General features: G+C 39.3%; 1 protein-coding gene across 3 annotated transcripts in view; it reads right to left on the bottom strand.

The window, feature by feature from the left end:
* The window catches only part of RNF130 (ring finger protein 130), a 135909-nt gene that overhangs the window by 84466 nt on the left and 23455 nt on the right, over positions 1-27988 (bottom strand). For all 3 annotated transcript variants that reach the window (XM_043910678.1, XM_043910680.1, XM_043910681.1), the window contains exon 2: positions 7751-7945. In XM_043910678.1, the coding sequence (XP_043766613.1) occupies positions 7751-7945 (195 nt within the window). The remainder of the gene's footprint in view (positions 1-7750; positions 7946-27988) is intronic.

Genomic DNA, 27988 nt, shown 5'->3' with positions numbered 1-27988 from the left:
GGTTGTTTTTCTGGTATTGAACTATATGCGCTGTTTGTATATTTTGGAAAATAAACCCCTGTCAGTTGTACCATTTGCAAATATCTTCTCCCAGTCCATAGGCTGTCTTTTCATTTTGCTTATGGCTTACTTTGCTATGCAAAAGCTTGCAAATTTGATTAGGTAGAAGTTTTTGATTAAAAAAAATTTTTTTAATGAGTGGAGAAAGAAAAGTTAAGTCCACAGGCTTTCCAACCAGGGAAGATTTAAGTTGAGAAGAAAACTTATGATAGCTTTTACACCAAGAACCAGCACTCCAATGGCCTTACAATATGCTTTTTATGTTTCAAAACTTCTGAGAGCTCAGTGAACTGAAGAAAATGGATGGTGGCTGGTGTCAGTCAGGTTCCTCGCTTTTGGAGTGGGAGTTTACAGATAAGCACAGGGAGAAAATCACAGGGACCCATGCAATGCAATGGGTTAGAGCTGGAGACCTAAGTATGAACTCATTCTTGGCTTAATACAGACACAAATGGTTATATACAGAAACATTTAGTTATGTACATATACAGGTATTAGTATACACATATATATTTCCTTTGTCTGTCAACTGAGAAGGTCCAGAAACAATAAAACCTTAATAGTAACAAGTACATCTAATACCCAGAGCTTGATTTCTAGTATCATTTTCCAATAAATGGAAACTAGGGTTCCTTGGAGAAATGCTTGATTCTAGGAATAGGAAAGGAAATATACACAAGATGAACCTGGAGTATCTTACAGCACCAGAAAAGAAGAAAATGCTCAAAACACAAACAAAAAACCAACACTCATGGTAATGGAAACATGAAAAAGGACACAAGAGTCAACTGAAAGAACTCCCAATGGCCAAAGCTGGAATAATGTGAACAAAAAATGAGCCAAGTAATATTGTGTAATAATACAAAGTACAAAATAAACATCCATAAGTCCATTCTGATACATATAAATGACTGAATAAATCAACAGAAAAGAGACAAACCATCCGTATGGAACAATTCCAAGTAAATATGTAATACTTTACCCTAAGGAGGGGAAGCCTAACTCCCAACGCCTTAAGTGTGGGTTGTGCATAGTAACCTCCTAAAGAGTGTTGTATGGAAGATGGAAAAGAGAAACATCATAGTGGAGAAGTCTGACAAACAGCCAGGTAGTCAAGGTCAGCACCAACAGTGATCACTCACATTGACAGAACATGACAGGTGATGAGAATGACACCTTACCCCTGTGGTCTTCCTCCCCAAACCCATATCCTCAGTCTAGTCATGCAGAAAAAGCAAACAAATCCCACTGAAGGGCATGCCACAAAATACCTGAACAGGAGTCCTAAAAAACTGTCATAGCCAAGAGAAGCCTAGCAGATATAATGACCAAAGTAATGTAATATCCTGGATGGGATCCTGGAACTCCAAAGGACATTAGATAAAAATTAAAGAAATTGGAATAAGATAGGAAGTGAAGTGAAAGTCACTCAGTTGTGTCCGACTCTTGTGACCCCATGGACTAGACTGTAGCCTCCCAGACTCCTCTGTCCATGGGATTCTCCAGGCCAGAATACTGGAGTGGGTAGCCCTTCCCTTCTCCAGGGGGTCTTCCAGACCCAGGGATCAAACCCAGGTCTCCCACATTGCAGGCAGATTCTTTACCAGCTGAGCCAACAGGGAAGCCCAAGGATAAGCCCAATGGAATAAAATATGGACTTTAGTTAATAACATACCAAGAGTTCCCCTGGTGGCTTAGTGGGTAAAGAACTTGCCTGCAGGAGACATAAGAGATATGGGTTTGATCCCTGGGTCAGGAAGATCCCCTGGAGAAGGGCAGGGCAACCCACTCCTGTATTCTTGCCTGGAGAATCCCATGGACAGATGAGCCTGGTGGGCTACAGTCCATGGGGTCACCAAGGATGGGACAGGACTGAAGTGACTTAACACACATGTGTGCATGCAATATACCAATATTGGTTCATTAATTGTTAATAATAACATACCAGTATTGGTTCATTAACTGCAACAAATTTACCATGATAATGTAAAATGTAATAATAAGAGAAACTGGGCACAGTATCTATGGGAATTATCTGTACTATCTTCGCAATTTTTCTGTGAATATAAATCTGTTTGAAAAGGTTTATTTTAAAGACTCATGCTGTAAAATGGAACTTATATGAAAAAAAAAAAATGGTGACCAGAAAACAAAGAAACAACACTTTTAAAGTGCTGAAACCTAGAATTCCACATCTATGTCCTTAAGAAATGATGGCAGAGAAAGACAATTTAGGGTAAATAAATGATGAAAGAATTTGTCACAGCAGATCTGCACTGCAAGAAATGATTTAATAGATTATCTAGACTGAAAGGGAAATGACACTAGATGAAATCTGTGACTACACAAAGAAAAAAAGAACACCAGAAATGCAACATATGAGTAAATAATATAAAAGCCTATCACTTTTTCCTTCATCAGTTTTTCTGTTCCCATTATTCTCACCAACAAATGACTTCTCTTTATTCCTCCTCCAAAGGCTCTACAGACTTAAGAGTCTGGCCGTAAGTCTTACCAGGGCAGAAAAGCCCTCCAAGGGAGAGTCCGTCTACAAACTCTGGGGAAGGATTGTACACTGTTAAAAACATGGAGCGGTTCATCTGGCATTTAGTAGGCATGCGCCTGAGAGGCTGAACACTCAGTAAATACAAAGGACAGTTCTACAGAGCCAAGAATTATCCTGACTTGATACCCTACCTCCTGAAAAACCCAACTGAGGAGCACTGGAAGGTATCAGTTAATCTTTCCCAGCCCTCTAACTCATGGAGCAAGGCCGCACCATCCTCCTTAGCAGCTGTGCCTGTGGCACTAGCTCTGAGCTTGTCTCTATAAATACAGGTCATCATCATGTGAACACCTAACAAGTAAAAAACGCCTTCTGTCTTGTAACCTGTGAAACTGATTTCTAAGCCAGTATTCTAAACCCCATGCAGATCCTTTACATTATTTTAGCTTCCTCCTCTTCTACTGCTGGAGGGGAAAGAATAAGCACAAGCAAGATAAAATTGCAAGTCAAGTGATGAGTCCAATCAATTTACTCAGGATACTGAGCCTGCAGTGTCTGAATTCGGAATGCTAGAAGATAAATTGTCTTAAGTATCTGGCAGAGGAAGGGGCTCTCCACTTCCAGGGAAATAAAGGACAAGTTCAGAGTTTACAGGAATGTTTTAAAACAGAATCATCAGCAGTCATTTTTTAAAAGTTGTTCTTTTTCAAAAGCTACTGCCTACATATTACAGTTTCAGATTTTTCTTGATAATTATGAATTTCTGAAAAAAGTGTATGGATCATATGGAAGACACAGAAGAGGTATTTGCAAACTCAGGCCACAGAAACAATTAAGAGTCTATTTTCTGCTATAGTAGTATATTTAAAATGCAAACTCAATCTTTTCTGAAGTAATTAAATTCATATTCAATTACAACCTAAAAACTAAACAGTTAAAGCAACAGTATGACTATTATTTATTTTCTTGATGGGCTTTTAGAATAAAAAAATAGATTTACATTAAGTGGCCCAAATTATGGATATTTAAAGATGTTTTACAATGTATTTGTGATTTATCTTTACTTGTTTTCATAAGATGTGATTTTTTTCCTATTCACAGAGAGAATATTCTATTTTCTAGAGTAATTTTTTTCCATTCATTGCTAGATAATATAGAGCTATATACCTTTTTTAAAAAGAGAATATGATGCAGAAAAGGTGGAGAGCTATTTGATTGATTCTATTCAACCAGTTAAAGGAACACTAAGAAGCATTCGATACTGCTAATTGACATAAAGATAGAAAAGTAAATTACTTGGTTAAATATTTACCTAAATTACCTCATCTTCCTATTAGCAATGAAAAAATGCTCACAGATTCTTACAGACATACAAATAAAACTATAAAAGAGCTCTCTGATTTGACAACAATTTGACACAATTTATGACTGTTGAGCAATAAAGTCTATATTAATTTTTAAAAGACAGGAAAATAAATCCTTAACTTTTATACAAATGTGCATTATTTTAAACTATGCAAGTGCCCATAACTTCCCCTTTATACTACCACATATTTGTTAACTACATTACAAAGAACTTATTCTGCCAAGTAGAGGTAACAAATAAAACCACAAATTGAGCGGTCTTTCCTGTCAATGATGTCATGGACACTGTGCCAGAAAAGATGTCCTTCAGCCACCAGATGAAGGGCATTCATTAGAACAAACAGGAATAAGCTCTTGAAACATTGTCAACCAGGCAAGAAAATGAAATACTTAACAATGTGAAATTTTAAAATTAGTTATAAAATATATCCTTAAATGAAAAGAAAGCTTAACAAAGCTAACTATCTTCATGAAATCATTTCAACGCAGCACATACTTATTTTGTTCAAGATATTTTGCTAACCACTGAAGAAAATAAAAAGACACAAACTTTAACTTAAAGAAACCTGCAGCCTTCTCTCTACTGCCAGTCAAGCATACAAATGATGACAACAAAGAGCAAAAGGAGAGTACCGTCCAGAGACGCTATGAAGGCTGAAGGGGCCTCAGATAGTAAACTCACTGAGGGTGTGACCCAGAGGTCTTTTTATCAACTCTTACCAGTTCTTATTAGGTCATATTACACTGCACAGCACAAAGGTGCTTTCTCTCAAATGAAGGGTGGATAGTAGAATTGACATGTGAGCAGGGGAGGGCTAAAACATGGATCTCCCCCTTGAGATGTGGAACTACAGGCATATTACAGGTATCTCTGCAGGTACAGATACAGGGGGTATCTAGTTACTCTGACAGAACGGTCCTTGAACCCTACACAGAAACAGGAAGAAAGGGCTCTGTGAAGGGAGAGAAGCAGTGCACATTAACGAGCCAGGAAGACAAGCGGCTCTCAGGGCACAGAGGCTGTTTATGTTGCTGTCCTCCACAGCAGGGGTTCATCGCCTTCCACAGAAAGACGTAGAGACCAAAGAGGTCTTCCTGCACAGGAGGCAACGTGGCCTACATCACAGGGAGGAAGTCCGTGAAAAATCTGAGACGGAAACCTAGCCTTCTTATCTTTACCTATTTCTCAAAGCAAGATCTGTGGACCAGTGGCGTTAGTATCATGTATAAACTTATTAAAGATACAGAATCTCAGGTTATACTCCACACCTACTGAATCAAAATCTCCATTTTAACAAGATTCCCACAGGATACACATGTACATCAAAATTTGAAGAGTATTGCCGAGCATCTAGCTAGATATGACATTACTGGACCACAATGTTTGAGATCTTTAATGGTATCAGACGGTACTAAATTTCTCTCTGAAGTACTGTTATCAATTTACTGTCTCACATTCTTCTTTCTAATTTTCTGTGTATCATAAAGCCGTATGTTTTGCAATATAAAGCCATTTCTTATTGCTCTTATATTACGTTTGCCTTACAAAATTGCCTCTTATATATCCTAAGAATATATCCTCAAACTCTATCCCTAATTTTCCTTATTTGTGTTATCAGCTAAAATGTAATAAAAGAGTTACATGGTCAAATAAATTTGGGAAACTGCAGGTTAATCAATTAAAACAAGTCTTTAAGACTTCTCAGAGACTTCAGTATGTTTATTAGGAGCTTCTAAAATTGGAATATTTTTCAAGCATTTTCTAAAACTTATTGCATCATTTACCTTTTTTCCTCCATGGGTCATCTATGAAGCATTTCTGGATACTCTTAACATTTCAAGGAACACAGATGGAAAATTCATATTAATTTAGAAAGAATTCTCTCCTTTTTTAACAAAAATCATTGGGGGAAAAAAAAAACCAAACTTGAGTCCCTCTCTTATAATCCCCAGATCTTTACATACTTAAAAGACTCTCATCCTCACTACTTCTCTAGTGGTTTTGTGTATGTAAAATAACATCACAGAAAAAGAAAAATACATTCTGCTCAGTTGAATTTCTCTCTATCCATTTTCCTTTGTGTTTTCAGTAAGAAGAAATTATAGCAAGGAACGATTAGGTCCAAAATTTTGAATAGTTTTTTCTTCCCTCTATTACAGCTGATGAGAGCAAACTGGCATCTGCTCTGAGACGTAGGCAGAAAAACCACTGTCTTTTTTTTCTTTTTTTTTTTGAGGATAACTGATTTACAATGCTGTGTTAGTGATCTCTGGTAGTGAAAATCACACATTCTATTTTATTTATACTTTCCTTTAAAAGTTTCAGTTTTTCCACAATGAGCACAAATTACTTTTGGACAAAGAAAAAACATATATTTTAATTCTAAAATGCTTAAATTTGAAGGGAAGAAAACAAGTTAGAGCAATAAAATTTAAATTAATCTGCATTATTCTATCAAGATATACACAAAAGTATCAATGATCTTAAGTTAGGGTGAGGTCTTTGCAAGATAACTGTCTAAAATTGATAATGCAAATATTAATTATATGATTAAAGAGTTAATTCTTTAAATAAGTCATTGATCTTTAACATTTCTTATAAATGCAGAATTAAAAGTTTATCTAGGTTTCAACTAGTTGTAAGAGATTAGTAAACTGAAAGGTAAACACCAAAAAACCTGTGTCTAAGCCTCTCTTCTGCTGGCCCTTGCTTGCTTCAATCTCTTGGTCTGTAAGTGGGAGGGTACCTATAACATACACGGTCATGATGAGGACTGTCTAAGAAAATACATAAAAAAGGGACTCCTCTACATCATGTCATCAGAGAAATACAAATTAAAACAACCTATAACAGGGACCAAAAAGAAAAACACAAAAGCTGACAGCACTAAACGCTGGTGAGGATGTGGAGGAACAGGAACTTCCCTTCACTGCTGCTGCTGGGAATCTATGAAGCGGTACAGCCACCATCCTGATTGTACAACTTAGCAATCAGGCTCCTTAGTATTTATCCAAGGGAACTGAAAACTTATGTCCACACGAAAACCTGCACATATATGTTTATGGTGGCTTCACTCATAACTGCTCAAACATGGAAGCCACCAAGATGTCCTTCAGTAAGTGACTTGATAAATAAACTGTGGAACATCCAGACATTGGAATATTCAGCACTCAAAAATGATGAGCTATCAAGTCATGAAAAGACATGGAGGAAACCTAAATGCATACAACTAAGTGAAAAAAGCCAGTCTGAAAAATGTCCAGATTCTGCTGAGAACCTAAAATTGCTTTAAAAAATAAAGTCTAATAAAAACCAAAAAACTCACTGCCACACAGTGCCTGCCATATATATAGCAGTGCTCAATAAATTGCACCATTGTTATTAAAACAAGTACATTAGAAATATCCTGTTTCCACAAAAATGAAGAAATATGGTTACTACTGTAATTAAAGTAATTATTAAGTTAGTTTCAACATTCATTTTGATAAGATAAAAGGCATGACATAATTTGGATGAATGATTCTAAATCTAAGATATTATTTTTCAAAGTTATCAGTGAAATGTAAAATGACTAAGGATTCAGTCACAGTCAGTTCCTTAATAAGTGCAAGTTTCACAGTGTTTTACTGCTATTATGTAAGAAAAAGTTCAACTAAAAGAAAAAAAATGCATCTCAGCAAACAAATGGCAATACCAAAGAAAAATATAATCCTAGAATTAGGTTGGAAATGATATGGTTTCAGCAAGAGGTAGAATGTCTTCCTATAAAGCAATATGTCAGAGGGAAGACAAAATCTACGACTTCCTTTTTTGTTTACCTGGATGAGTCATGGTGACTGGCTCCTCTTTGGATTTATTATTGTAGATGACGACAGCAACTGCATTGTGGAAAGCAGCCCGTGATATTTTCTCTTTAAAGGTGCAATTTCCCCTCTGCAGCAAGGCAATCCACTGTTTGATGTTAGGAGGGACAAAGAACCGTGTTTGAGGATCACAGCCCAGATGATCAGCAACTAGACAGATGAGAAGGGAAAAAACAACAACCAGAGACATTAACTTTTTCCTCAAGGAAATAAAATCAATCAAATCTTCCTCAAAGTGCTTAACTATTCTCTGGATACCATAGCACTTCAAGCAGCTTGCTGCCAGTAGAGCTATAAATACATCCACAAAGGACAATGCAACGAATCCAAGTCTGTATCCGTACAGGGAGAGAGATGCTCCATTAAAACGTTAACCTGTAAAGGAAATTAGAAGGGAAAGGCTCTGTTTAACTCACAGATAGACAAAATATAAAAGACTGATCATATCTAACATAGGCTGGTGAAGAGAGCAGGAAGATATGACAGACAGAACCCTCAGCAATACAAGGGATGAATCCACCCTGACTTCTGTTCATTCACTGCAGCTCAGGGCAGCTGCTCAGTCCTGTCTGACTCTGCCATCCCACGAACTGCAGCACACCAGGCTTCCCTGTCCATCATCAACTCCCGGAGCTTGCTCAAACTCACGTCCATCAAGCTGGTGATGCCATCCAACCATCTAATCCTCTGTTGTCCCTTTCTCCTCCTGCCTTCAATCTTTCCCAGCATCAGGGTCTTGTCCAATAAGTCAGTTCTTCGCATCAGGTGGCCAAACTATCAAGAGTTTCAGCTTCAGCATCAGTCCTTCCAACGAATATTCAGGACTGATTTCCTTTTGGATGGACTGGTTTGATCTCCTTGCAGTCCAAGGGACTCAAGAGTCTTCTCCAACACCACAGTTCAAAAGCATCAATTCTTTGGTGCTCAGCTTTCTTTACAGTCCAAGTCTCACATTCATACATGACCACTGGAAAAACCATAGCTTTAACTATATAGACCTTTGTTGGCAAAGTAATGTCTCTGCTTTTTAATATGTTATCTATGTTGGTCATAACTTTTTTCCCCAAGGAGTGTCTTTTAATTTCATGGCTGCAGTCACCATCTGCAGTGATTTTGGAGCCCCCCAAAAATAAAGTCTGTCACTGTTTCCACTGTTTCCCCATCTATTTGCCATGAAGTGATGGGACCAGATGCCATGATCTTAGTTTTCTGAATGTTGAGTTTTAAGCCAACTTTTTCACTTTCCTCTTTGACTTTAATCAAGAGGCTCTGTAGTTCCTCTTTACTTTCTGCCATAAGGGTGGTGTCATCTGCATATCTGAGGTTATTGGTATTTCTCCCGGCAATCTTGATTCCAGCCTGTGCTTCATCCAGCCCAGCATTTCGCATGATGTACGCTGCATGTAAGTTAAATAAGCATGGTGACAATATACAGCCTTGACCTACTCCTTTCCCAATTTGGAACCAGTCTGTTGTTCTGTGTCTGGTTCTAACTGTTGCTGCCTGACCTGCATACAAATTTCTCAAGAGGCAGGTCAGGTGGTCTGGTATTCCCATCTCTTTCGGAATTTTCCACAGTTTGTTGTGATCCACACAGTCAAAGGCTTTGGAATAGTCAACAAAGCAGAAGTAGATGTTTTTCTGCAATTCTCTTGCTTTTTTGATGATCCAGTGGATGTTGGCAACTCGATCTCTGGTTCCTCTGCCTTTTCTAAATCCAGCTTGAACAGCTGGAAGTTCACGGTTCACATACTGCTGAAGCCTGGCTTGGAGAATTTTGAGTATTACTTTGCTAGTGTGTGAGATGAGTGCAAGTAGTGCAAGTGCAGTGGTCTGAGCATTCGTTGGCATTGCCTTTCTTTGGGACTGAAATGAAATCAGACCTTTTCCAGTCCTGTGGCCACTGCTGAGTTTTCCAAATTTGCTGCCATATTGAGTGCAGCACTTTCACAGCATATCTTTTAGGATTTGAAATAGCTCAACTGGAATTCTATCACCTCCACTAGCTTTGTTCGTAGTGATGCTTCCTAAGGCCCATTTGACTTCACATTCCAGGACATCTGGCTCTAGGTGAGTCCATGCATAGTCCATGGAATTCTCCAGGCCAGAATACTGGAGTGGGTAGCCTTTCCCTTCTCCTTGGGATCTTCCCAACCCAGGGATTGAGCCCAGGTCTCTTGCACTGCAGGAGAATTCTTTACTAGCTGAGCCACAAGGGAAGCCTGAGAATATTGGAGTGGGTAGCCTATCCCTTCTCCAGCAGATCCTCCCAACCCAGGAATGGAACCAGGGTCTCCTGCATTGCAGGAGGATTCTTTACCAACTGAACTATCCAGGAAAATGACATGAAACTAGAATAAATATTCCTCTAATTTATGTGCTGTGTTAAGCTGCTTCAGTTGTGTCCAACTCTGCGTGACCCTACGTACTGTAGCTGCCAGGTTCTTCGGTCCATGGGGTTATCCAGGGAAGAATATTGGAGTGGGTTGCCAGGCCCTTCTCCAGGGGATCTTTTCCACCCAGGGATCGAACCACGTCATCTGTGGCTCCCACATCGTAGGTGGATTCTCTACTGCTGAGTCACCAGGGAAGCCTCATCTAATTTATATTTATGGGCAAATATTTCTCTACAGTGTCACATTAGGATACATATATTAGCTTATTATATCCACTTGTCTAACAAGATACACAAAGACACTGAAACTATCCACTGGGACAATAAATTACATGGTCATTGTCCTAGATTTGGAGGGAAGTTTTTTCAAGTATATTTAAATTTGTCAGGGGAAGTTGATCAATTTTTGATTCTGCAAACATGAGAATCATACCTCTGGCACTCTGCATATCTTAAAAAGCTGTCCCTGGCTGTTCTTTCCATTCCTATCCTCACTTTTATAACAGATTAAAATGAAAAGGGAAGGGCAGTTCAGAAGGAGGAAGAAAGTCACAAATGTTTATTCTGAAGACTGCAGATATGCAGTGCCCGAGAACGGTGTGCCCTAGCCTTCCTGGAATTGGTCACTGCCAGTACTTTGAGGGCTGAGAGGGAGGGATGGAGAGGAGCATAGCACAAATGGGTAACACTAGAAGGAAATAAATAATGAAAAATTAAACATTAAACAAATGAGGTGTACAATAAGACAACACCAGGGGGGAAATGTTTGCTCTCTATACCCCGGAAGCACACTGCTTAGCAAAAGAAATGAAATGTTCGCACTACTTAGAGAAAACGTAAAATGCAGGGATGTCACTAACTTCAGAGAAATGCTACATCTATCATTCCCTCTTAAATAATAGCTCTCCCTAAATTCTTTTATTATCTTGGTGATGAATACCAATGAGAGCTCATTTGCTACTACAGATCTCCTAATACACAGTTAAGTGGGAGACAGATGATTACACAATTTGTCGTGATTGACACTGTTGACAACTATGACTCACCTTTTCCTGAAACAGTTTCTACACTCTGAAACTTAAGTCCTTTCTCAGTCAAACAGAGAGAAAAAAAGTTTATGTCATGATTTTGTGTGTCTAAGTTGCTCAGTCGTGTCTGACTCTTTGTGACCTCATGAACTATAGCCCACCAGGCTCCTCTATCCATATGTCCATAAGATTCTCCAGGCAAGAATACTGGAGTGAGTTGCTGTTTCCTTTTCCGGGGGATCTTCCCGACCTAGGTCTCCTGCATTGCAGGAAATATTTTTACAGTCTGAGCCACCAGGGAAGCCCTATGTCATGATTTTAATAGTCAACTTTTGAAAGACACAAAAAATCATGAAAGTCTGAAATTCTGAAACAGACATTACTTAATGTCTGTTTCATAGATAGTTATCATGCTTAAAAATATAAGCATTTAGTCAATGTGTTATGATAACCTCACTGTCTTGGGAAATTTTTCAAGAATGCCTAGAGATCTGTATGCTTGTCTTCTATGAAACACGGGGATTTTCTATACAGATGTGTGTGAAGTCTATCCACAACCCAGTAGCACACCTCCACCCCATTTCCCTAGCTTCTAATAGCTACCACTTCCATTTCATTCTTTCTCCCTGATGCTTTGACAGTATCGTTGTCCACTTAGAACAGCAGTTCTCTAACAAGTCACAAAGTCTAAGACTGAAAAGACACCCCAAGGGGTACAACAAAAGAGCAAAATTTATGAAACACACTGAAGGAAAACTTAAAAACCCTCTTAAGGAATCCCCACCCACTCAGATTCTATGAACAACTCCATCATCAATACAAATGCCAACAACAGACTGTATGTGGAAAAGAAGCTTCCTGTTCCCTCAGGAACAGGAATATTAACTTAAATGCTCAGTAACATACTAAGTCAATAATGATTTATCCAAATCATTATTCACAATAGGTCTTTGAAAAGCTTTATATCAATGAAAACATTAATAAGAAATTCACGTTCTCATTTAACAACTTTGTCTGCGCTTGGCTGCACAGGGCCTCTGCTGCCGGGGTGCTCGGATGTTCTCAAATTCAGAGAGTGTGGGCTTCTCTCTCCAGTGGCCCCCCTGGTTGCAGAGCACAGGCTCTAGTAGTTGTAGCATGCAGGCTCTAACTGCCCCTCGACAAGTAGGATCTTCCTGAACCAGGGATCAAACCCACGTCCTCTGCATTGCCAGGGGGATTCTTAACCACTGGACCACCAGTGAAGTGAAAGTTGCTCAGTCATGTCCAGCTCTTTGCGACCCCATGGACTATACAGTCCATCGAATTCTCCAGGCCAGAATACCGGAGTAGGTAGCCTTCCCCTTCTCTGGGGATCTTCCCAACCCACGGATCAAACCCAGGTCTCCCGCTTTGCAGGCAGATTCTTTACCAGCTGGGCCACCAGGGAAGTCCCCAAATTCAAGTTCTTGTTCAAGGAAGTAGTCACCATTATTCAGAAAAAGAAAATAAGGAATTTTTACAATCACTTAGTACCATAGTATGCTTATTATATCTATGCTTGGCTTTAATTAATAAATAACTTGAACAATAAAAATAATGTCAACAGCTCTACAACACAACTTCTCAAGAGGACTGATGACTGACTGGCACTACTCCAGAATTTAATCCCAGTTGTTTATACTTGAAGTAATTTATTAAGTAAAGACAAGCAGTAGTATGGCATAAAATATCTATGAACCATTAAATTTATTTCCACTAAAAGTCATAATGAAAATGTGAAATTATAGGTGATACAAAATGTGAAAGTATTTTACAATTTTATTTGCCCAGTATATCTCAGTAAATCTGGAAAAAAATTTTACATTATTGAGAAACTTAACTTCAATTTTTTTTCTGTATGGCCTTTCCTGTTGAGTCCAGAAATAGTTATGAGACTAATTATTCCTTAAGAAGAACCAAACAATTCTGGACAGGAACTCACTTCAACGAATATTAACTTAAATGCTCAGTAACATACTAAATACCAGAGAGAAATACAACAGAACCAAACACCTTGGTCTTTAATGTTAAAGCACCACTAAATGGATTGAAGATGCATGCCTGGCACAGAAATTAAATATCAATGAAGTAGTTAAAAATGCCAACGCAGAGAGCTTAGAAATTTAGGAAAGGAAAAGAGCAACATAATGGTCTAAGTCTAGTGGAAGTTGGAAGCTAAAACACTTGAAAATTGTTCAAGCAGAAAGGGGAGGGGCACAAGCGTCTAGGATAAACACACAGAACAAAGACTAAGAGTGTCTCTTAAACTGCTTGTGAAAATCAAACAAATTTATTTTTGGTTGCTCTGGGTCTTCGTTGCTGGTGTGCACGGGAGCACAAGTTGAGCACAAATTCTCTCAAACTGCGGAGAGCAGGGGTTACTCTAGTATCTGCCCTTCAACAATATACTGAAGGGCAAATATTAAATATTTGAATATTTAAAGTAGGCTGTGAGTAGATAAGTAAATAAATACTCTCTTCCCCACCTCAGAGCAGCCTAAAGTTCTCCACGTTGATTAGTTTCTTAAAATTGCAAACACCCCATCTGCCAAGTAATGATACCCACATTGTTGCGTGGGTGATGCTTCCTCCTGCGTCCTGAGAACTTGCAAGAGCCATGTGGGCCTAGGGATGGGCAGCTGCTGGAATCCTTAGGCACACAGCGCAGGTGCCCGGAGAGACTCTAGCTTCCAGAGAATGCATGTCTTGTGTCCTCCACCTTAAAGGCCAATCCCACTACTCCTTTGCTGACCACCTTCTAAGCCTCAGAGCTGTGGTAAAATATCTTCTCTGAAAAGCCTTCCCAATTTCCTAAGGCTGAAGTGGGTGTTTTATTCATGTTCCCATGGTACCCTGAGATTCCATTTATTTTAGCATTTATCACACTTTACCAGAAATGGACTATTCATTCTGAGTCTCTCCTGGAATGTGAGATCTAGCATCTCCTCCAATATCTCTGGCATACACTTAACTCACATGATGAAGGGAGCAAGAGAATGACGACAGAGGGAGATTAAGCAAGACCTGATATAAAGAAAAAGCTTGTGCCAATACCACTCTGTTTCATGTGGTAATGTTCTGACAGGCGTAATATTCTATCAGCTGTTTTCTATAAAATAAGTAAAAATAAAAATGGACCTAACTAGTTACCCTAAATTTAATGTTTCCATTTTCACATTAGATTGTAATTTCTTTAATCTTTAGATTTTTTACTTCTTGTCTTTATTTTCAATGTTGAATTTAATTTTATGATTCAAACAAAAAAAATAAAATTCTTTACTTTTGTTCCCAACTTTAAAAAAAACTGAAGTATAATTATTTATAATGTTGGATTAGTTTCAGATGTACAGCAAAGTGATTCAGTTAGATATATGTGTGAGTGGGTGTGTGTGTGTATATATATATATACATATATATGTATATACATATGAATTATGTATATATACATGAATATATACACATATACATATATTCTTCTACAGAGTATTTTCCATTATTGGTTATTATAATGTGTGGTGCAGGAGCGGCGGCAGCGCGGCACAGCGGCAGAGAGGAGCTACCCCACGCCCAAGGTCAGGAGCGGCAGAGAGGAGATACCCCACGTCCAAGGTCAGGAGCAGCAGCTGCGCTTTGCTGGAGCAGCCATGAAGAGATACTTCATGTCCAAGGTAAGAAAAACCCAAGTAAGATGGTAGGCGCTGAGAGAGGGCGTCAGAGGGCAGACAGACTGAAACCACAATCACAGACAACTAGCCAATCTGATCACATGGACCACAGTCCTGTCTAACTCAATGAAACTAAGGCATGCCATGTGGGGCCACCAGAGACGGACGGGTCATGGTGGAGAGGTCTGACAGAATGTGGTCCACTGGAAAAGGGAATGGCAAACCACTTCAGTATTCTTGCCTTGAGAACCCCATGAACAGTATGAAAAGGCAAAAAGATAGGACACTGAAAGATGAACGTCCCAGGTCGGTAGGTAACCAATGTGCTACTGGAGATTAGTGGAGAAATAACTCCAGAAAGAATGAAGGGATGAGTATTAAAGTAACCAAAAAATCAAGAAAAAAGGGGAGAGAGAAACAACAAAAAAGATGGATCAAACAGAAAATCAATGATAAAGCAGTATATCTAAGTCCATGCAAAGTAATCTGTAACAACAAGCAGCTAATTTTCTGGGGTCCATGATGAAGGGAGGGACGGATAGCATAGGGCAAAAGAACCTTTGAGGGATGGTGGAAAGATTCATTACCTTGATTGTGATGATAGTATCACAGGTATACACATATGATAAGACTGATCAAATCATAGGCTTTAAATATGTGCAGTATATTGTACCTCAAATCACAAATAAAAGGCAAATGTCATACCTAAAAAAAAAAAAAAGTTTCTTAATATGGTTGTACTTCAATATACTTGGTTGATTTAGGTTGCAAAAAAAAAAAAAATAAAATAAAATAAAAAAAAAGAATGAAAGGATGGAGCCAAAGCAAAAACAACACCCAGTTGTGGATGTGACTGGTGATAGAAGCAAAGAAGGTCTGACGCTATATAGAGCAATTCTGCATAGGAACCTGGAATGTTAGGTCCATGAATCAAGACAAACTGGAAGTGGTCAAACAGGAGATGACAAGAGCAAACGTTGACATTCTAGGAATCAGTAAACTAAAATGGACTGGAATGGGTGAATTTAACTCAGATGACCATTGTAACTACTACTGTGGGCAGTAATCTCTTAGAAGAAATGGAGTAGCCATCATAGTCAACAAAAGAGTCCGAAATGCAGTACTTGGATGCAGTCTCAAAAACGACAGAATGATCTCCGTTCGTTTCCAAGGCAAACCATTCAATATCACAGTAATCCAAGTAATGCCCCGACCAGTAATGCTGAAGAAGCTGAACGGTTCTATGAAGACCTACAAGAACTTTTAGAACTAACACCCAAAAAAGATGTCCTTTTCATTATAGGGGACAGGAATGCAAAAACAGAAAGTCAAGAAACACCTGGAGTAACAGGAAAATTTGGCCTTGGAGTACAGAATGAAGCAGGGCAAAGGGTAATAGAGTTTTGCAAAGAGAACGCACTGGTCATGGCAAACACCCTCTTCTAACAACACAAGGGAAGACTCTACACATGGACATCACCAGATGGTCGACACCAAAATCAGACTGATTATATTCTTTGCAGCCAAAGATGGAGAAGCTCTATACAGTCAGCAAAAACAAGGCCAGGAGCTGACTGTGGCTCAGATCATTAACTCCTTATTGCCAAATTCAGACTTAAACTGAACAGAGTAGGGAAAACCACTAGATCATTCAGGTATGACCTAAATCAAATCCCTTATGATTATACAGTGGAAGTGAGAAATAGATTTAAGGGACCAGATCTGACAGAGTGCCTGAAGAACTATGGACAGAGGTTCGTGACACTGTACATGAGACAGGCGTCAAGACCATCCCTAAGAAAAAGAAATGCAAAAAAGCAAAATGGCTGTCTGAGGAGGCCTTACAAATAGCTGTGAAAAGAAGAGAAGCAAAAAGCAAAGGAGAAAGGGAAAGATATACCCATCTGAATGCAGAGTTCCAAAGAATAGCAAGGAGAGATGAGAAAGCCTTCCTCAGTGATCAATGCAAAGAAATAGAGGAAAACAATGGAATGGGAAAGACTAGAAATCTCTTCAAGAAAATTAGAGATATCAAAGGAACATTTCATGCAAAGATGGGCTCACTAAAAGACAGAAATGGTATGGACCTGACAGAAGCAGAAGATATTAAGAAGAGGGTGGCAAGAATACACAGAAAAACTGTACAAAAAGGACCTTCACAACCCAGATAATCACCATGGTGTGATCACTCACCTAGAGCCAGACATCCTGGAATGTGAAGTCAAGTGGGCCTTAGAAAGCATCACTACGAACAAAGCTAGTGGAGGTGATGGAATTCCAGTTGAGCTATTTCAAATCCTAAAAGATGATGCTGTGAAAGTGCTGCACTCAATATGTCAGCAAATTTGGAAAACTCAGCAGTGGCCACAGGACTGGAAAAGGTCAGTTTTCATTCCAATCCCAAAGAAAGGCAATGCCAAAGAATGCTCAAACTACTGCACAATTGCACTCATCTCACAAGCTGGTAGAGTAATGCTCAAAATTCTCCAAGCCAGGCTTCAGCAATACGTGAACCATGAACTTCCAGATGTTCAAGCTGGTTTTAGAAAAGGCAGAGGAACCAGAGATCAAATTGCCAAATCCGCTGGATCACTGAAAAAGCAAGAGAGTTCCAGAAAAACATCTATTTCTGTTTTATTGACTATGCCAAAGTCTTTGTGTGGATCATAAGAAACTGTGGAAAATTCTGAAAGAGATGGGCATACCGGACCACCTGACCTGCCTCTAGAGAAACCTGTATGCAGGTCAGGAAGCAACAGTTAGAACTGGACATGGAACAACAGACTGGTTCCAAATAGGAAAAGGAGTATGTCAAGGCTGTATACTGCAACCCTGCTTATTTAACTTATATGCAGAGTACATCATGAGAAAGGCTGGGCTGGATGAAGCACAAGCTGGAATCAAGATGGCAAGAGAAATATCAATAACCTCAGATATGCAGATGACACCACCCTTATGGCAGAAAGTGAAGAAGAACTAAAGAGCCTTTTGATGAAAGTGAAAGAGGAGAGTGAAAAAGTTGGCTTAAAGTTCAACACTCAGAAAACTAAGATCATATCATCCAGTCCCATCACTTCATGGCAAATAGACGGGGAAAGAGTGGAAACAGTGTCAGACTTAATTTTTTTGGGCTCCAAAATCACTGCAGGTGGTGACTGCAGCCATGAAATTAAAAGACGCTTGCTCCTTGGAAGGAAAGTTACTACCAGCCTAGACAGCATATTAAAAAGCAGAGACATTACTTTGCCAACAAAGGTCTGTCTAGTCAAGGCTATGGTTTTTCCAGTATTCATGTATGGATGTGAGATCCGGACTATAAGGAAAGCTGAGCGCCGAAGAATTGATGCTTTTGAACTGTGGTGTTGGAGAAGACTCTTGAGAGTCCCTTGGACTGCAAGGAGATCCAACCAGTCCATCCTAAAGGAGATCAGTCCTGGGTGTTCATTGGAAGGACTGATGCTGAAGCTGAAACTCCAATACTTTGGCCACCTGATGTGAAGTGCTGACTCATTTGGAAAGACCCTGATGCTGGGAAAGACTGAAGGCAGGAGGAGAAGGGGACGACGCGGATGAGATGGTTGGATGGCATTATCGACCCAATGGACATGGGTTTGGGTGGACTCCAGGAGTTGGTGATGGACAGGGAGGCCTGGTGTGCTGTGGTTTACGGGGTCGCAAAGAGTCGGACACGACTGAGCAACTGAACTGATAGGTTATTAAAAGATACCGAATATTGGTTCCCTGTGCTACACAGTAGTCCTTGTTGCTTATTTTATATATAGCAGTGTCACCTGTAAACCCCAAATTTATCCCTCCCCCTTTCCCCTTTGGTAACCACAGGATTGTTTTTCACCCAACTTCTTAATTTTATACCTTTAGCTACTGGACTTAAGTAGCTAGCTTTCATCCCTTTATTACTTCCATGGATAAACTTACTATTTCTAATTTTCACTTGAATCTAATTTGTTTATTTTTAATTGAAGGATAATTGCCTTACAGAGTTCTGTTGTTTCCTGTCAAACCTCCACCATCTTATTATCACTCGTCTTCATCAGTTGTTTAGTCTCACTGAAAACGTCTGCTCTTTTAATTTTCTGTTAACTTATTTGTAAATTTTAATTTTTCTCGTTATCTTGTATCTAGTTTTTTAAATCCCTCCCCCAATACTTCTGTTACATTTTTTTTTCTGGTAGGATTTGTTATCATAACGGCCTGCAGAAACAATGTGGACCCTAGCCCTTCTTGTTTTCTCAGGAACCTATCAGTGATCATCCCCCTCCCCCTTTTTTCCCCTCACATTTAAACCTGCTTGTTTATTCCGTCTTAAAAATAAAGGAGAAGAAAGAACGGTATCTCAAAAGACTCCCCTTTACTGCTACTGTTCTCAAGAGCTACCTGTGCCTGTGATTCTCATCTCCTCAGCGTCCACCCATGTATTTATTTGGCTGCTGTCTGTCGGGTCTCTGCTGCCCCATGGGGATCTCTTCCTGTGGTGTATGGACCCTCTAGCTGTGGAGCATGGGCTCAGTAGCTGCGGCAAGCTGGCTCTGGAGCGCAAGCTTCAGTAATTCCAGTGCACAGGCTTAGCTGCCCCGCAGCACGTGAGATCTTAGTTCCCGCACCAGGGACTGGACTCACGTACCCTGCACTGCACGGCAGATTCTCAACCAGTGGGCCACCAGAGAAGTCCCTCCTCATGACATTTTAATCTCTGCATCCAGTCACTCCACTAAGTGCTCTGAAAAGGCATCCATAACCTCAGCATTGCTAAATCCCAAGACATGTGTGATCCTCTTCCAGACTGACCTGACAGAAACAAGTGTCCCAGCTGAGCACTCTACTCTCCTGGCTTCCAAGACCCCTATCCTCCCGATTCTCCTCTTCCTCCTTTTCTTTCACAGCCCTCCTCGCTAATCTTCTTTACTGACTCTTCTCCCTCCACGTGTACACTCAAACCACTTGGAGGACTAAGACCCTCTGGAGCTAGAATTCTCTCTACGTTGCTGGGAGGCTTTTTTCTTACTGGAACAACAGTGCTTACTAACATTTCATGCCAATCAGCTCTTTCCTGAGAAACTATTTTTCAAATTTTACTTATACAAATCCAGTTTCCAATATATACAACTAAGTCAGAATGCTAAGAGTCAGAAGAGGAATATGGATTATTACACACAGGAAGGAGATTCATTCCCTCACATTCCAAGCAGAGACTGGTCCTGCCTTGATGACCTAACATTCTTGAATGTCTTTGCTGGTTCACATGGAAGGTGGCATGGGAGAGCATCTGTAGGCAGGTCTATGGACAGTCACTTTTTAATTTCTTTCCAGGCTGCTTTGCCCCACCTTCAGACAAGGCCAAGGGATCACTCTGAGGTTTCAAATGGATGCTATTAGTTGCCCAAAATACCTACCGCCAAACGAAAACCAGAAACAGAAACCTGATTTAATCTATCATCACCGCTACACAGTCACACGCTTTAAGTGACACCTCCTGGAGCCCAAACTTCGGGAGGAGGGAGGTGGACAGACAATCTAAGATGAACCACACAGAAGTCACATTACATATGAATGAGAGGACTTCTCTCTGCTTTCCACAGGATGTGAGTAATGGAACATATGACTTGAGTTGTTGCTGACAGTGATTTTATGATAGAGAAGGGAAAATCATAGGATAAAGTTAAAGCTATTAATATAATGGCAAAGGGACAATGAAAGGGACAAGATCCTAGGGAACACTGCTGAGTGTTGAATTTCTGGACTGTGAAAGCTGCCCTACCTTGGAACTTCTGGTTCTGACACAGGATTAATGTCTTCCTTATTTTAATCAACTTAAGCAGGAATTTGTCACTTGGAGCACTCACATTTCTCATGTGAGTCAAGCAGCAATGAGGGGCTCTCTTAATCCACCAGGACCCACATTTGGCAACTCAAGCCCATCAGGAAGATCAAACCTAAGAAGAAAGCTTCCTGGAAGAGTCCTCTGACACAGAGGCAGCTGTGATGCCAATTTTTTGCCATCTTCCCTGACCTGAGAGGAGCGGTAACTATTCAGGAGAGGAAGAGCTTTACCTGAAGATTAACATCTAGGGCAAGAGATCTCTTGAAGGATCCACGGTAGAATCCAAGAGGCTTTTGGAAATCATCTATAAACACTAAATGAAATTTGGCTTTTTCTTCATCTGTGAATGCAGACATTTAATCAATGTCTCTATCTTCTTCCTAAATAACACAAGGCTCTTAAAAGGCTTCTGTAACAAAGTATTATACACTTGATGTTTGTTTAAACAACAGGAATTTATTATTCTCTCACAATTCTGAAGGCCAGAAGTGTTCAATCAAGGTTGCTGGCAGGGCCATCTTTCTACTGAAGGTTCTCCGAGTGGAGAATCCTTCCTTGCCTGTTCTAGCTTCTGGCAGCTCCATGTGACCTTGGTTTGTGGTTGTATCACTCCAACCTTTGCTTTCACATGGCCTTCTCCTCTGTGTCTGTCCCTTCACTTCTGTCTCTTACAAACACACTTCTCATTGGATTTAGGACCCATCTACGCCATCAAGGATGATCTCATCTAAGGATCTTTAATTTAATGACAACTGCAAAGACTTTTTTTCCCAAATGATGTTTCCACATTCACAGGTTCCAGGGACCAGACATGAACATATCTTCTGGGGGACAAGCTTTCACCCCCCTTTAGAAGGCAACTCCAACCACCACCTTTCACCTTATGTATAACTGTCCGCTATACAGTTCCACCTTGCTTTAATTATCCCCTCTCTAATAGTCAGTGCTTCATACAAGCAACCTACAGATGTTTGTCTGTTCTTAACATTAGTCAAGGTTCTCCAGAGAAACAGACAAGTAAGATACTTGCACATAAAGAGATTTATTTCATAAGAAACTGGCTTATGCAATTATAAAGGAAAAGAAAACAATAAAATATCTTCTGTACACCTAGAGTGCTGGATATATCAATCAGCATTGCAGAAAAGATCATACATAGCTGAATAGTCAGCAAGTTTGTCAACAGCCATCCATCATCATTACTTAGTTACTGTAGATCTCGAATGGATTTTGATTATTTTTCACATCCTTAGAAATTATATATATATATATATATCTGTTGGATGTTCTCCATGACATAATAAAAAGCATCTTAAAGTAATTTTAAATGATGGCTAATACAAATCAACCTGGAAAGTCGTGTTCAGAAACAATTTTTATTACAACTGATGTAACAAATACTTCATGCAAGAGAGGTGCTGTAAATCAAAATAACTACAAATCACTGCAAGGTAAAATAATGGTATCACAGTACAACATACAAAAATGCTAATTATTTTATCCATATCACTCCCCATTTCACAAAAGCATTAGAGCATTGAGTACAACTCTTTCTGAGGCTTTCTTTTCTGCTAGCTCCTATCCATCGCATTTTCCTCCCAGCTCTCTGACGTTTCTTTCATTTTTCCATTGCTAGTCTCTTAGAGGGTGTGTTCACTAAGGCTCTGGCCCTAGGTCCTCTTTTCTCGGTGGGTCCATTCACATGGCTTCAACTATCACCTATATGTAGATAATGCTTAATTCTAAATCTCTCTTGAGCGTTAGTCTTTAATTTTCAACTGCTTGCTAGATATTTCTCCATGAATACGGAGTATCTCAAACTCTTCCCACATCAAATGTGATCATTCTACACAGAATTCCTTACTGATAGTATCATCAGTAAGACTGTTAAACATGTAAGGTGGAACTTTTCATTGCATTCCTGAAAACAGTTAAGTGGCTATTAAGAGACCCACTCAATTAATAGTGTTCAATTTTCCTGGCTGCCACCAAGAACCAGCTAGACAACCTCACTGTAACTAAATCCTGCTGATGTACAGAGAGATGTAAGAACACCACTGAAGGCCCAAAGGAATATATGAAGACATGACTCCCTACTCCGGCTTTACTGAGGTATAATTAATAAAATAATTAATACAACTATTAATAAGAACTATATACATTTAGGGCTTCCCTGGTGGCTCAGAGAGTAAAGAATCTGCCTGCAATACAGAAGACCTGGGTTCAGTCCCTGGGTTGGGAAGATCCCCTGGAGGAGGGCATGGCAACCACTCTAGTATTCTTGTCTGGAGAATCCCCATGGACAGAGGAGCCTGGTGGGCTACAGTCCATGGGGTCACAAACAGTTGGACACGACTGAGCGACAAAGCAAGTATGTATTTAAGATGGTGATCTGATATACCTATACCTGTGAAATGATTACAGTCAAGTCAATTAACATATCCATCACCTCATACAGTTAGTTACTTTTATTTTGTGGTGTGTGGTGAGAACACAGATGACCTACTATTTCACCAAATTTCAAGTATACAATGCCGTATTATTAACTACAGTCACCATGCTATACATGAGATTTCCCCAAAACATATTCATTTTATAACTCAAAGTAAACAACACTGAAAGACATTATCACTTCTTGGGCAGAAAAGTAAAAGATGCAGAATCACTCCTATTTTATTTATCATTTCTTGTTTCTGGTACTAATATTTTTAGTTCTAGTGGTTCTGACAAAATGACAGTGTTGAAAAAGACTGGGCTATCTGAAACACATTTTCAAATGTTATAATCATGCATTCAACAATACATTAAAAGAGTAATACACGGTGATCAAGTGGGATTTATTCCAGGGGTGCAAGGATGGTTCAACATCCATGAATCAATGTGATACACCACATTAACAAGAAGGATAAAAATCTTATGATCATCACCATAGATGCAGAGAAGCATGTGATAAAATTCAGCATCATTTATGTTAAAAAAAACTCTCAACAAAGTAAAATGGGTAGAGGGAATGTACCTCAACATAATGACAAGCCCACAGTTAACATCATACTCAACAGTAAAAACCTAAAAGTTCTTCCTCTAAGATTAGGAAAAAGACAAGGATACCCATTTTGCTACATTTATGCAACATGGTACTGGAAATTCTAGCCATAACAATCGGGCAAGAAAAATAAATAAAAGGCATCCAAATCTGAATGGAAGTAATACTGTCTCTATTTGTATATGTATGTGTGAAGTCTTTCAGTTGTGTCCAGCTCGTCGCAACCCCATGGACTGTAGCCCATCAAACTCTTGTGTCCATGGAAATTTTCAGGCAAGAATACTGAATGGGTTGCCATTTCCTCCTCCAGGGGATCTTCCCGACCCAAGGACTGAACCTGGGTCTCCTGCATTGCAGGCAAACTGTTTACCATCAGAGCCACCAGGGAAGCCCAATAAAATACTATTTGTAGATAACATGATATTGTATTTATAGAAAGCCCCAAAGATTCCACCAAAAACCGTCTGAACTAACAAATTCAGTAAAGTTGCAGGACATAAAATCAATATACATAAATCAGTTGTGTTTATGTTATATACAGATAACAAACTACCAGAAAAAGAAATTAAGAAAACAGTTCTATTTATAGCTGCATCAAAAACAATTAAATACCTAGGAATAAAATTAACCATGGAGGTGAAAGACCCAAACAATGAAAACTATAAGACACCAATGAAAGAAACTGAAAAGACCCAAATAAATGAAAAGATATTCTATGCTCATAGTTTGGAAGATTTAATATTGTTAAAATGTCCATTTTACCCAAAGCAATCTACAGATTCAATATGATCTCTATAAAAAGTTCAATGACACTTCCCACAGAAACAGAACAAATAATCCTATAATTTGGGATCACAAATATGGGATCCCTAAATATGGGATCACAAAATATCCCAAATAGACGAAACAATCTTGAAGAAGAACAAAGCTAGACACACCATAATTCCTAATTTCAAACTATATTATAAAGCTACAGTAATCAAAATAGTATGATACTGGCATAAAAACAGACACACAGATCAATCAGAATAGAGTCCCCAGAAATAATCACACATACATAGTCAATTCATTTACTGCAAAGCAAGCAAGAATAGGGAAAGAAAAGCTTTGGAAAAACTGGACAGCTACATGCCAAAGACTGAAACTGGACCACTATCTTACAACATACACAAAAACAAGTCAAAATGGATTAAAGATCTGAATATAAGACCTGAAACCATAAAACTCCTAGAAGAATACACAGGAAGTAAGCTCCCTGACATTAGTCTTGGCAATGAGTTTTTGGATTTGACACCGAAAGCAAAGTCAACAAAAACAAAAATACACAATTGGGAATACATCAAATTAAAAAGCATCTGCTCAGCAAATGATACCATCAACGAAATTAAAAGGCAACCTAAGGAAAGAGAGAAAATATCTGCAGTTCATAATTCTGAGGAGGGGTGAATATGCAAAATATATTAAGAACTCATACAATTCAATTATCTAGTGTCCTTGTTTCATGCAAATTTCTATTTACATAGCTTCCCACTATTCCTTACATTTCACAGGAGCTAGCTAAATGTATGATGAGATTGTTGTTATCCCTTGAATTAATGATGAGTTAAAAGAAATGATTCATTCACATGAAAAAAAAAAAAAAATGATGGGCGAGGAACAGTCTCACATTAACAGGAGAAGTATTTGTCCAGAGGCTGACTGACCACTGATCAAAGGACTTTAAGCAAAACTTCTGAGGAAGGACCTAGGAGAACATGAAAATAAAAAAACCCCATGAAATCAATCATGACAAAAAATATAAGTAATGACCAAAGAATAACTTGTCATTACTTTGGTTCACAAACACCTCAGGTTATGAAAACTCCAAACCTCTGTTCTCATTTGTTTTCTCACGTGAATAGTTTCTCACCGTGGTGCTTTTCTTCCTAATTGTCCTCCATAGGGACCGATTTCATGGCTGTTGTTTTCATCTTCTCCTACCTCCTTCCTCAGCAGTTTTGGTTAAAGTCTTTGATCAGCGGTCAGTCAGCCTCTGGACAAATACTCCTGTTAGTGTGAGTGGGCTTCAACGCGGGAGATCTGGGTTCAATCCCTGGGTCAGGAAGATCCCCTGGAGGAGGGAATGGCAACCCACTCTAGTACTCTTGCCTAGAGAATCCCCATGGACAGAGGAGTTTGGCAGGCTACAGTCCATGGGGTTGCAAAGAGCCTGACAAGACTGAGTGACTAAGCACACAGCACAATGACAAAAATTAATTAAAGTTTATCCTAAATATACAAAATAATCAATGAGATTTGTTTAAGTGGGTCTCAAGATTGGCTGATAATAATAAAAAAGAACACTTTACCTAAAAAACTATTATTCAGAGGGAAAAAAGGAAAAGCAGTTTTATCAAGATAGAGTACATCCTTGAAGAAAACCCAAGTGAAAAGAAGAACTCAGAACATGTCTGAGAGATAGAAATGAGACTTTTATGGGGGCAATACACCAAGGTCAACTGGCCAAACGGAGTGAATATGAAAGTTCGTTACAGATCACAAAAGTGGCAGACAAGATAGAGTACTGACAGGGGTTCAAATCATCTGCAGAAATCTCCTTCAACTAAAAGCAGGATATCTAACAGTTCCTGATCTGCTTTACTGTTCATTTCATCTCCCACAGAATAAATGCTAGGGATAACCAGAGGAAGATGCTTCCCTTGTAGCTCAGTCGTAAAGAATCTGCCTGCAGCGCAGGAGATCCCTGAGTCAGGAAGATCTCCTGGAGAAGAAAATGGCAACCCACTCCAGTATCCTTGCCTTGAGAATCTCATGATCACAGAAGCCTGGTGGGCTGCAGTCCATGGGGTTACAAAGAGTCGGGCACGACTGAGCGACTAACACTAACCAGAGGAAACTGCCACCCAGAACCTAACATATCCCCAGATTGTGACGTGACCGATAACTTGGAAGAAAGCAGACTATCATTTTACAGTATGCAAAGCCCAGGACAAAGAAGCTGGGTAATTACAAATCATCTTGATGAGAAAGAAAATGAAGAAACCAGCAAGAATGCACAAGATAAATTCAACTTTAAGGAAGATTAGTACAAAGTAAAGGCAAAGGCAGGATGACAGTATAGACTTATAAAAATTATCCCCAAAACTAAAATGCCCAGAGAGAGTTGAAAGTCCTTTCCAAAAGATTTAAGTTTTTTCAGAGAAAGAAGAAACAGGTCACTGCTCAGGGCCAATATAACAATGGATGAAAACATTTCTCAAAACCCTTTTTGCTTTTGTTTCCTTATAAAGGGAAAGTAACCTGAGAACTAAGGTGATCAGAGCAAGGCTAAAGCACAATGGAAATGGGTTCAAAGTTCAAAAGAAAGCAACCATATTCTTAAGATAGGTCTCCCAGCTCATCTTAGTAAAACTGCTGTTCATAGTTGTGTATTCACGCTGGTTTCTTCAAGTAATCTCTCATCTCATGAAAATACTTAGCAACTACCCAGCTTTCTTTGACCCCAGTATTTGTAAACTTAAAAATGTTAGTTGCTTTCTTCTAAATTTTCTAGTCACTTAGATTTACATCAACAAATGTAAAGAACACTTTCCACTCCTCATTCCATCTTCCTCAGCAGTGTCAGAGGCACGTAACTGCCTAACTTTTGTGATAATACAAACGTCTTTGGTCTCCTCCCTCACTGTCTTCTTGGCTACCCAGTTGTTTCAGCACTCTCTGATGAAAAGACTGTTCTTTCCCTCAATGTTGGCACCTTTGTCAAAATCCACTGATCATAAATTAAGGGTTTATTTCTGGTTCTCAGTTCTATGCCACAGATATGTCTATCTACGGCATATGTCTATGCCAATCCACAGTGACGTGTACTATGTTTCGAAATCAGGACTTCCCTGGTGGCTCAGATAGTAAAGCGTCTGCCTACAATGCGGAAGACCTGGGTTCGATCCTTGGGTCGGGAAGAAACCCTGGAGAAGGAAATGGCAACCCACTCTAGTACTCTTGCCTGGAAAATCCCATGGATGGAGGAAACTGGTAGGCTCCATGGGGTTGCAAAGAGTTGGACACAACTGAGTAACTTCACTCTTTCTTTCTTTGAAATCAGGAAATGTAACGCTTTAATTTTATTTTTCAACACTGTTTTAACAATTCTGGGTCCACATAAATTTTGCTTGTCAATTTCTGCAAAAAAGCCAGCTGGTATT

This window comes from Cervus elaphus, chromosome 9 (genome assembly GCF_910594005.1).
Source record: "Cervus elaphus chromosome 9, mCerEla1.1, whole genome shotgun sequence".
NCBI classification, from domain to species: Eukaryota; Metazoa; Chordata; class Mammalia; order Artiodactyla; family Cervidae; genus Cervus; species Cervus elaphus.
Note: the sequence above shows the minus strand (reverse complement) of the source record. Positions and strands in the feature narration are given on the sequence as shown.